Source organism: Megalops cyprinoides, chromosome 8, assembly GCF_013368585.1.
Source record: "Megalops cyprinoides isolate fMegCyp1 chromosome 8, fMegCyp1.pri, whole genome shotgun sequence".
In the NCBI taxonomy this organism is placed as follows: Eukaryota; Metazoa; Chordata; class Actinopteri; order Elopiformes; family Megalopidae; genus Megalops; species Megalops cyprinoides.
Window position 1 is genome coordinate 9510467 of NC_050590.1, and position 12193 is coordinate 9522659.

The 12193-nt window shown below is 41.3% G+C and overlaps 1 protein-coding gene across 1 annotated transcript in view; it reads left to right on the forward strand.

Moving 5' to 3' along the window:
- Window positions 1-12193, forward strand: part of tmem266 (transmembrane protein 266) — a 59193-nt gene that overhangs the window by 7554 nt on the left and 39446 nt on the right. The window contains exon 3 of the mRNA XM_036535763.1: window positions 9021-9209. Within this exon, the coding sequence (XP_036391656.1) occupies window positions 9021-9209 (189 nt within the window). The remainder of the gene's footprint in view (window positions 1-9020; window positions 9210-12193) is intronic.

A 12193-nucleotide genomic window follows, 5' to 3' on the forward strand; every position in this document is an offset into this window, starting at 1 on the left:
GAAACTGATGGGTGGCCATATCATGTTTGGAGAAAAGTCGACTCCCGAGAAGACATATAGACACAGACCAAGCGTGACAAGACTATATTTCACTGTAATGGTTGTATAACAGGGCAGGGGAAATATATCTTTCAGCTGGCCTCTTTGAAACAGGTTTCCTTGTGAGGGAAGGGAGGTATAATCTTCAGTAACTCAATGCAGTGTATTAATGAAATGTAAAATGTACTTGTTTGCACATGAAAGAGGGAGGTTCACCTTGCCAGGGTATGAAGGCGTGTCTTATTAGATTGAAAAGGAGCTTGTGATGTCTGATGTATTCATTAGTAAATAGACAGCATAATATACAGCATTGCAAATATACAAGAAGGATGAGTAGAAAGAGGGATAGAAACATGTTTTGCTATCAGCCAGCTATTATGCATTCATTGGGGCTGATTTAAAAGCAAAAGCAATATAGCAGATGCTAAGTGCACCACAGAAGGAAAATTAACATGTTTGGTGCCTGGCAGTATTTTCCTAGATGGTCAGCTTGACATATTTGCAATAAACACAAGCAGAATGGAAGTCTCTGTTCTGCTCTATTCCACTCTATTTGGACATACTTCACTTAGTGAACATTCACCTCACTAAAGTCTCCCTTAAAGATTATTTTCAGGTTCATTATCTTGTTGTCTTGAGTTATATTCATTCATCTTCGGCTTCCTAAACTATCCTAAATTGCATTGCAAATCACCTCTTATAGTTGTGAAAGTATATAATAAGCTAAAACAGAGCCACATTTGAAAGGTCATTTACTGTTGTAAGTTTCTGCATCTTTAGAAGTTAAGTCTTTACTTAATAGGGGCTGTCACAGAATGGTTCCCCTAAATAAATCTTTTATTTAATATTTTACAGGACGATTTCAAAAGTTTTCAAGGGGCCATCTCTTTTCTGTGCTGTAATTAGAGGAATAAATACACAACATGACAGACCCTATTCCATCTCAAATGGCAAATGCCAGGGGTGTTAATGAAGGCATCTCAAAGTGGCATTGTCCTTTTTACACCTCTGGAGCAGACAGCGGAGGTCTACAGCCAGGGCCTGAAACCTTGGCCTGTTTTCAGGAAAATAAATTGGTAAATCTGACCCATTTTCCTAATGTTATCAATTGTCTAAGTTGTTGTATATTATGTAATTCAGTTGGCTATGACTATGCTTGCAGGATTGTTTGATGGGATGTTCCAAAAAGACCATAGACAGCTGGCCAGAAAACTGTGGTGGTAAGCATATGGAATGACAATGACTGTGATGTCTGGGTCAAAGCAGCTGCCATTGTACTCTTCATAAGTATTAGTCATGGATTAATTTATTTTATACCAACTAAACAAAAAAAAATACATTAAATCGAATTGCTTGGAACTCTTGCTACATACAGTAAGTTACATTTCTTGTGAATGCGTGTGTAAAGTTTATCCGAGATTTCGTTTGGCAACCTTCCAGATGTTCATTGTAGGTTAAATGAGTTTTTGGCATATTTTATCACCCGCAGCTTTGGGACATCTCTTCCCTACCCACGATTAATCAGTACATATTGTTCTTTCAGGGGCTAAAGTCAAACAGCTCTTTCACTATTCTGTTTCAAAACAGTTTTGAAAGTGCAGAGTTACAGTTCATGCATTTTGTCCCAGGGCAAATTGCACCATCTCTAAAAGACTCAATAATTTTGGAGTACAAAATGTTCAGTGTTTGGCCACAGATATATTCAATTTATTTTTATTTTCTGTCCAACTCAGCATTGTTTTTAAAATTCTTACTGTTTCTAGAGAGCTTTACAATTTGCAAACAAAGAATACTGACGTTTAAGGTTGCAGATTATCAACCTGTTTCCATGAATCCCTTTATTTAAGAGAAGAGGATTCTGGACATATATTATGGTGTAGCAATATTTTTTTTTCTAATTTTCTTTTAAACTAATACAAAACTCTTCTGATCAAAACAATATATTACCAAAGAGGCTGTGATGCAAAGAGTTTTGATAACACTGTGGCTCTGTGTAAACCAGCAAGTTTGTCTAGTTGCAGAAATGGATAGGCAGCAGGAAATGACACTGCAAAGTTTTGAAAGGTGATCAGCCTTAACCCAGGGCATTCTCCACAGTGCCCTGGCAGAGCTTCTCTCCCAAACAATGGTGTCTCTTTTCAGTAAACTTATTAAACACAACCTGTCAGTTTATGTCCAAGTCCGTTCTATTTGTACTTCTAAAAATGAGGTAATCGTGTGACAATCTGTACATTGACATTGCTGGTTGGGTGTTTTACCCTTTCCTGCAAATAACAGTAGATAGTGTGAACCTAAAACTGTCCACAGTGCGTAAGAGCTCTCATCCCTGCTGAGCCACTTCACTCAAGCTAAGGTGAGAGGCATCATTACTGTGCACACGCATTTCAAGGGCCCTAGTGGTAAGTATAAGTTACGCCTGCAGTTGTTAAGATAGGTGATTGATAGACAAAACTTTTGCGATCTGAAACAGGTGTTGCCCAATACATTTAATCAGTTGGTAATTTGATTGTCAAATTGATCAGGCAGTGGCTCAGATACATAATCAAAGTATTATTCATTTAGCAGGCATCCATATCCAGGATGTCTTACCTTGACTGCATCATTTACTTATTATCAGGTTACATTGTTGGGTATTTAGTGGCAAAATTTAGTTTAAGTACCTTGCTGAAGATACAGCAATCTGGGATTCAAATTTGTGATTACCAGGTCTGTTCCCTATCAATTAATCCTGCCCTAATTGTTTCTAGATGCATTTAACCTCCCCAGGTTTGACTTGTTTGGTGCTGTTTTGCATTTTAGCCTGCATTTGAATGCCTCAGGGATGTGTTTTACAGTCCCGATATGTGTCTGAGCTTGCATTTGAAGTCCCAAGGTTTGTGTTCCTCAGTCCTGATTGATCTTTGAAGCTCCCTCTGAAGTCCCCAGGTCTGAGTTCCTCTGTGCCGTTTTTGACAGCAGCCATCTGGGACTGCCCCTGACCGCAGCTTTTACAGCACTGTAGTCTGACAAAAAACCATAAAGGCCAGCATCATTTTAACATTTTTTAAGAAGCAGGTTACATAGAGCAGCAAATCACAGGGCACTAAGTGACATTTGTGGAAGAATTCCACGTTGTTCTTTGGTGTTCTTTTCTCTTTTGTTTTATCAAATAAGAACTCCCTCAAAGCGCTCGATACGTCCGTGTTGAAAACACTTTTTAAAGGAAAAGCTGCTGACATTTAAAATCGCGGGGGAGAGCCTTGCGACTACAGTTTGGATTTTGCCGTACTGACTTTGAGTACTAAATTAGACCGTCAGGTTTCATATACAGCGTTTGGTTGGATTTTCATATCGTTTCCACCACACAAAATGCCATCAGGCATTAATGTTTTTCTATGGACTCTATCTGTGATGTTAACTCTGATCTGTTGTGAATAAGTAATTGATATAACTGTGATTAATCTGATCTATAGAGAAAATTATGTGAGCCCCTGCTTTGTAAACACAAAATCACACAGAAAGATTTGTATCTAGCATACTATAGAGACGTTATATCAAATGCCACATCACTTTGGATATTGCATACAATTCCTCAATGGCATTTGTTCTGTGGTGCATGTAATGTGGTAATATAAACACAATGCTGATTTAATGCTGAAAAGAAAACAAATATTTGGAGGTGGAATTTTTGTAGTTTCAGGAGCCTGGGATCAATTGTACTTAAATATGCGCTTCAGAATGTTGAGTATGTGAACTTGTAGCATGTTCTGCAGTGTCAAGTTTATTTATATATATTTATTGATTTCATTGTGGTGATTTATCATCCTGCTCTGAAAATATACCACAGGCTGATGCTTGTATGTTAGCAGTGGTTGCTATTTTGAGTAGCACAATCTTTGACATTGGAAAACAAAATTACGTTCTTTAAATAGGCAAAGCATAATGCCATGGTGAACAAATGTTTGTGTTTTGTTGTTTTTTTTTCCACTGTGTAGATGGAATCGCCAACTGTACATTAGGGTAATATCCCCGTGATAACCTCTGCATTCATTCAGCAAGTGCTGAATGCGACATATGCAATCCTCCGATAACACTTGGACAGAGACAGCTTTTCACAGTGCACTGCAGTGATGTGGGTGACAATCAGAGGGTAGGTGCTTTCCAGTTTACATGATCTGAGAAACTGACAGGTGTCTGCAGGGTGCCTGAGAGCAGTGAGACAAGGAAACCCTGGCTGATATAGCTACCCCATCCCTGGTGAAACAAAGAATTCATTCCACCACCGTGGGCTCCTGGTTATTGTTGGTAGAGAACATGTCCAGTTTTGAGCACAGGCTGTGGGGTTCAGCCTAACCTCAAGACAAGTGCCTTGTTGACTGAGCCACTCAGGACGCCTGAAGATTGGTTTTAATGACACTAGTAATGATTATCAGCATAGTCGCTCTTATCAAGATTGCTGTTACCTTTTATTTAGTGTATTTAATTTAGTGTGATACGTAGCTTGATATGTTATACTTGTGGGAGACCTGCCGGCAAAAGGTCAGCAGCTTTTGCACACCATCATAAGACACAGAAACTGAAAGCCATGGTTGTATTTGCATTTCAAACATCATTACTGGCAGCATCAGGATCAGCATCAATGTAACGTATTAGAAATTTCTCTAAAGCTAACAGAGACTGAGGGGTTGAGGTAAAAGTGTATTTTAAAGGAATAGCCAGTGTTGATTTCCTTTCTTGGCAGAGGTTAGTGTAGGAGTTATGCAGCATAAATTTACATGCAGAGGTGGGACATTTCAAGAGTCTCAGACTGTGAGATGGGCTAGTACCATTTTCACGTCCAAAAAACTCACCCTCAATGGCCTGACCTTCTGTGCAGTTGACACATTGCCCTAAGCCTATTTTTCCCCATGCTAAACTGTATGCCTGCCCTGTAAAACATGTAATCCAATTATTTGTTAATGTGCTGCTCTGGCGTGCGGTTGTTAGCGCCTATACCCACTGCGGAGCATCTCTGCTCCGCTGCAGCTTAGACCTGTTGCCCTTTGGCCTACTTGCTGCCCTGGAGCTGCCCTGCGGAATACATTTTTGGGTCTAGGTGCAGACGTCATCCCCTTAATTACAACGAGCCACCGACCTGATCTCTGAGTGCAAACGGGTTGCACATGATTGTCTTGAAATGTGATTTTGATGCTCTGAACAGTCTGCCTCTGCCATGACTGATTAGCCGCCTCATTCTGATTAGTCAGGAAGGTGCCAAATCTGCAAAAAACATCAGGAGCAAAGCGGGAGAGGGGGACTGAGTGTTACAGCGGCAGGAGGTGTCTGTACCCCCCGCTGCTCTGAGCTGACAGGGGGTATGCTGTTAACACTGCCACAGTGTCACACTCTACTGACTGTCACGCTGTGCCTTTTTTTCAGTCTAAGTAAAGGTAACAGTTTTTTAGTACTCATCCAAATGGACACCATGATGCAGCATTGCCTTGTGCTTTCCCAAGCAGTTCAGACTGCTCTGGTTAGAATGGGATGTTTTTTTGTTTTTTTTTTTTGGCTTTTTTTTTGGTGGCAGCGCAGGTTACTGGTTAGAAGGTGTTAAGCTATTTTGTTACAAATTTTAATCAATTCTTAAATTCACTATTAAAAAAAATATATGATGTTTCTTTACAGAGATTTAAAGGTACTTGGGAGGAGAGAGAGAGAAAAAATCAGAAACAACCTTACCAGTGAACATGTTAAGCAAGGATTAGTCATGAGCTAAAAATAACACAGGGGGGAAGTTTTACTCTGAAGCGCAGACTGCATTAACATTTCAGACTGAGGGTCAGCCAGGGGGTCTTGCAGCTAAACCCACTGGGGCTGGTTTTACACCCTCCGCACCAGTTTCTGTACAGCATTTAACCTTCCTGCTTCACACGCAGCATTCCCCTTGCTGCAGGCTCCCACTGCAGTTTCCTTTATTCTCCTCCTCTTTTCTTTTTCTTTTTTCTTTACCCACTTTCTCATTTGTAAGTTATTGTTGTTTTTTTTCTTTTGTTTTTTTTTAAACTAGCGATGCTACTTAGCATGTCGAGAGGGCTGGGCCTCACGTTGATGACTTTTTTGTCCTTTTGATTCCTTTTTGTCTTTATGGAATGGTAGCACGGTATCTCGTAAGCTGGAGGTGACAGGTTTGATTCCCACAGGGCCCGGCTGTACCCTTGAGCAAGGTACCTAACTTGAATTGCTTCAGTAAATACCCAGCTGTCAACAGTACTGTGAATATTAAGCAAACTGGCACCTCTCTAAGTTTCCTGGACAAGGGCACCACCTTAGTGAATAGATCAAATGACAGAGCCCATTTTAAAGCATGCACAACCACATGGTATCCTTTGCTTTCTCTGTGTGCTGGTGGGCCTAGAGAGACCCAGTAACCTTCTCTCTGCCCTAGTAACCTTCTCTCCTCAGTGATAGTGAAGAGGTTTCATTATTACATTACATTACATTACATTATTGGCATTTAGCAGATGCTCTTATCCAGAGCAACTTACATCAATCACAGGTCTTTACATTGTTATCCATTTATACAGCTGGATATTTACAGAGGCAATTGTGGGTTAACTACCTTGCCAAAGGGTACAGCAGCAGTGCTCCTGTGGGGAATCGAACCAGCAACCTTTTGTTTACAAGTCCCGCTCCTTAACCACTATGCTACACTGCCACCCCTCGGCCCATTGCAGGATAGTATAAGCACCACACTATCACTATAATGGCCATCTGTGTGTTTTTGTGAATGCACCTGTTTGCGTATCATGGCCCCTGGGTATAATAGAAGGTCTATTTGCCCGTGTCTGTATTGCCACAGCATTTGTATATTTGCAGACATTTATGGATTTGAGACTCTCTAGTTATTATAGGATCACTGTAAATGGCAACCTCTGAGGTGTCATCATTTTCAAGGCTGTGGAGAGATTGTACTAGTGATTCTTAAATAGATATTGAACTCTTTTGCTAGCAAGATATTCTTTTCTCCACCATTACCATAGTTCACTACATAGAGCTGCAGATAATGAGGTGCAATCTTTTAGTCATTACCTTTGTTTTTCTCAAACTATCTGTACATCTTTGGCTTTAGATACATGGCCGTGATACTGACACATTAGGGAACAAGGAACTGGAACACTCCCAAACTGTCCAAAAGCAGTTTTTAGGGGTGACTTCGTCGAAATCATTGACTCACAGAATGTGGTCAGCGGCTCTGAGCCAGAAGAAGGCCCTCTGGGCCACCCCCCCCCCTTCCTCCTTCCTCATCATCCTCATTCCTGAATGCTGGTCCATTCAGCTGACAATGGGAAGCCGCGTCTCAGCGGACGTGATACCAGCATCTGCTCCAGTCTAAAAATACGCACCCTGGGTCAGGAGCGGGCAGCTGCAGCTAAAACGTCCCTTATTAGTTTTCACCCATCCCATCAAAGCCTATTGAGATGTCACGTCTCATCCGCAGCTGGGTCCTGCTTGTGTCAGAGCTGCGCAGATGCCTGCAGGTGTGTCCTTGGACAGATATAAACTGCAGGCAGCAGCACATGCTGGACCTTATGGAGGAGCATTGGACGCAACAGATTGAACGTTTCATACGTGTGTGTTATGTGAAATTTCGTGTTTTTACTTTTTAATTCTGTGTTGCTTTAATACTAGTGCTTAATACTACTTTAAAGTGTTCTGCATTCATTTTCTCTCATAGGTTTTACAGCAGTGTAGGGGGGTCCTGCACACAAATGCAAAAATCTCAAGAAATGAGATCCAGGCGAAACCAGACGTCTATAGAGCTTTCAATATTTGTATCATTATGGTAATCTCTTGTACTGCTGCAACAGACGTATCCAAGCACATATTCACATCTATGTGAATATGACCAATAATGGAATTCGCTCAGTCTGTCCTTTTTTCGGTAATTTTGGTCTGGTAATTTAACAGACCCAAAGAAGGCTTTTATTTTAGTATGTGTCTCCACAAAAGGCAGACTGTCTGATCTTGGGTGCCTGGGAACACGAGCCGTACTTTTTTGAAGCAGTGGGGTGCGGTCCACGGCATAAATACAACTAATGGACAAAAATGTCAAAAATAAGATCCAAGTGGAACTTGACATCTATTGAGCTTGTAGTGTTTGTATCATTGCTGTTATCTCTTGCACTGCTGCAATGGACATATCCAAGCACTTTGTCCTGTAATCTATGTGAACGGATATGTAATCTATATGTCGAATAATGGAATTCACTCAGTCTGTTCTTCGTCGGTAATTTTGGTCTGGTAATTTAACAGAGCTAAGAAAGGCCATTATTTCTATTTATTTTTTCGTATTCTGCTGAAACAGGGCAATGTACTGTCCTCCAGTTTCAAGTATGTGTCTCCACAAAAGGGAGACTGTCTGATCTTGGGAGCCTGCGAATACGAAGTGTACCTGGATCAAGTGGAACTCCTTTTTTTCTGGAGTGTTATTTATGTGATGTAGCAGTGATTCATGATTGGCTTGTATTTTGATTTCCTGCCGTGAGTCTGCAGGTTTCTCGATATCAAGATGGATAAAATGAATAAAATGTATTATGTGAGATGTGAGCCTCTCCCACTTTCCTTGCAAGCTGCATGGGATACTAATATTTATAAGCTATTAGTATTGTTCCTTTAATGAATACTATCACTGATAGGGGATTTGTTAGTTGCAAGTACGTTGAGCCTTGCTTACTATTCCTGTACTGTACTAATAATGAATGAAGATATTCCATATGTTGAACGAGCTTCTTCCACGTATTCTGCAGACTGCAGTCATAATGACTGGTGATGTTTCAAAAGTACTATAAGACTTTTCCACTCTTCCCTTAGACAGCTAATAACGATACGGGATATGTGACTCACAAACACACCAAAGCTCTCCCTGTCTACCTGTAGGCTGTGGTAACGATGTTTTGGTTTTGAATGTGACTTTGCTGCCGGCTGAATCCCTGTCCTCAATCCTCTCCTCACGTGCTGTGCAGGGCCGCTCAGCAGGCCGGGGTTTCGGACCTGGAGATCATTTCTCAGCAGACAGAGGAGGAGAGCCAGCGCATCGCCCCAGTGCAGCTGGTGGGGTTCACTTACCAGGACCTTCCACTGGCCGCACTGGACCTCTCACTGGCTGGCTCCCAGCTCCTGTCCACCCTGGATGAGGAGGACAGCAGAGAGGGGTAGGAAACTGCCGCTGCTTGCTCCATACATAGCCTGATTCTTCTCTGGTCTCTGATGTTGTGACACTCTACAAATATCTTTCCATAAGTGCCTTATAATTTCTGCTGGATAAGAGTGTCCTTCAGATAAATAATGTGCCCAGGCTGAGTATACCCTCCTCCATTAATCTGTTTTTTTATTTTTTATTTTTTATTTACATCATATGCAAAAAATAGGCTTCATACCATCTACTTACCATGTATTTGCGTACCGTCTACTTGACGTTTATTGAAATAGCCTGGAGGTCAACAATACAATTAAATAAAGCTAAGGGGATTATGGAGTTACAATTTAAAGGGATGGAGAGTCTGAGATATTCTAAACAGGCTTTAATTCCACGTCCTGTGAAGCTCCGCAGATAGAAGGATTTTTCTGGGGCAGTTTTCTCAGGAACATGCAGTGGGCTGAATGTGTTGCAATTCTTTGACATACTATTGTCCTGCACAGACTTTGAGTCAACTGCAGGCCCCAGCAGTCCCCCTTTCACCCTGGAACGGGTGCACTTCAAAGGACTAATGTCATTTGTTTGGCTCTCAGCCTGTCTGAAAGGGGCAGAATGTTGTATAGGGTTCAAAAATAAACCTAAACCAACTCTGATTGTTTCTGTAGTTCATAATGCTAGTTCAGCATTTATCTCAGGATCTTACTGACCTCTTGTAGTACCTCTGGATAACTACTCTTAGCATAGTGATGCCATTTTTTGGAACTCGCTCTGGGTAAGAGCGTCTACTAAAAAAACATAATGTAATGTAGTGTAATGTCATAACATAAAATTAGATGAAAACGTTTCCCATGAATTGTCATGTAAGCAAATTAGCGGCATCATAGCATTGGTACATGGTGGAGACTAGAAAACCTTGAAAATGTACTGAATTGTGAATAATAAATGGACAGTGTTCTAGAATGTGTGGTGGCCACCAAAAACTCAAAAAAGGAATTCTCTCAGCTGAAACTGTTGTTCAGACATTTCCCCCCGTTTTATCGCTATGTCATTACCATAATTGATATAGCACTTGGCATGATCCTTAATCCATCCTGACAAAAAATATTTCAGCCTTCACTCTCTTTGATGGTAGTTATGGTGCATAATTGTACATGACATGATATTAAATTACATATATTCATTTTCATTTTCAAGCAGTAGTAGGTCGGCCTGGAGGTTAATTGGCAGAGTGCAGTAATTTGTCATTTTAAAGGTGTAATTTGACATTGTCTGGGTTCCCAGATAGTCCTGCGCCCCATCACATGGTTTTGTAAAATACACGATGGAGAAAAATGAAACTGCAGACTGTGCACTTTTGGACACACCTCACAGCACCTGTTAGTGCTATCATGAAATGTCAAGTAGTCATAGATGTCCTCTGCAGGGTGTGCTTCTCCGTGGTCTTTTTTAATGACACGGCCATTCCACACGCTGACAGCATGCCGGGGGGTGGGGGGAGTGGCCCTCACACGGCTGTCCCATCCAGGGAATCATGACTCACCCCCGTTTGCTGCTGCGAGGCTCACTTCTCATGGAGAAAGTGGATTAAACACCATAAGCTTAATTACACGATCCAACAGATTTTCCCGGCATTCCATTTGTAACTGAATCAGGCCGTGCTTCGACCGTTTCCCGACGCAGTTGCTGTCCGGCAGCAGATGGCTCCCACAGGAGCGCGGTTGAGGACAGCCCAAAACATCAGAATAAGCAGAATCATCGCAGGGGTGCTCTTACGGACGGGTTACAGATCACCTGCCCTCACTTTCACATTAGCAAAGCATGTGTGACAGTACTGCATGAGAGGTGCAACCAATTAGTAGGTCAGTAAGGCAAAGAGATATGACAGAGAGTAACAGTTGTTTTGTAGTTCGTAGGAAAAGTGAGCCAATAATTTCAAATCATTCTGTTGCTCATAAAGTCCCCTTATGAGCAACAGAATGAAAGGAGACTGGTACGTATCTGCACCAAAGCACTTCCTGTTATGCTACAATTTTGTTGTGGTTTATTGACTTTCAGACAGCGCTGTAAGGCTAAACTGTGTTCGCCCAGTATAATCCTCCACCGAGGAGGGTTTGGATAAAGCAAGTTTATTGTGCTGCTCAGATTGGAATCTCTGATTGCCCAACCTCGTGCATTCCAGAACACTCTAGTCATGACAGTTTCACTGTGAAGAGCTATGCAGGCCCGTATACATTTCTGTTCCATGGAAAACACCAAGGTGGATATATCAGCTATGTGTGCACTTCACAGGTTTCTGCTTTGCTTGTGAGTCACCTCTGGAGCATTAGAGGAATGGCAGATGAATAGGGGTGGTATTGCGTCTGGTCATTTATAGCTTTAATTATAGCTTATAGCAAATAGTCAGAAGTTCCTCTTTGACATTCTTGGACTTTGAGAGATCTATATATTATTAAAAGACCATATCATAATGTTTTAATGCTTAAACGTCTGTTGGTAGTGGTATTTCACAGCACGTAGCTAAATCTACTTCTAGATTTCATCACAGGTCATACATATCTCTACTTGTTTCTTCACTGAGATACCAGTGCCAAAGATTTTTGGCATGTGTTCAGATAGGACCAACCTGTGCACATCAGTAATCCTTACGCTTACCAGTGAAAGTTGCTAGATTTTCTTTGAATAGGACTAGTGTTAGCTGAGGCTGTAAGAAAAGCAAGAAAGAATTGCTTTTCAGATTTGAAACTTTTGGCCCTTTGCTGATAGTAGCCGCTCATCACACCACATGCAGCTGATGTGCTCATGTATGATGCTGCTATGGTAACTGATATAGGCTAATTGATGGAGCATGGGTCATGGCTACCAATGTTATGTACCAATATAGTGTAAAAGCGAATGGTATCAGGATACCTTGTACACTTTTTAACTGACCCATATATGGGGCATAAATCTCTTCACCCAGAATTTATTGGCTGCTTGTTGATCAATGAGTAAAGGGGAAAT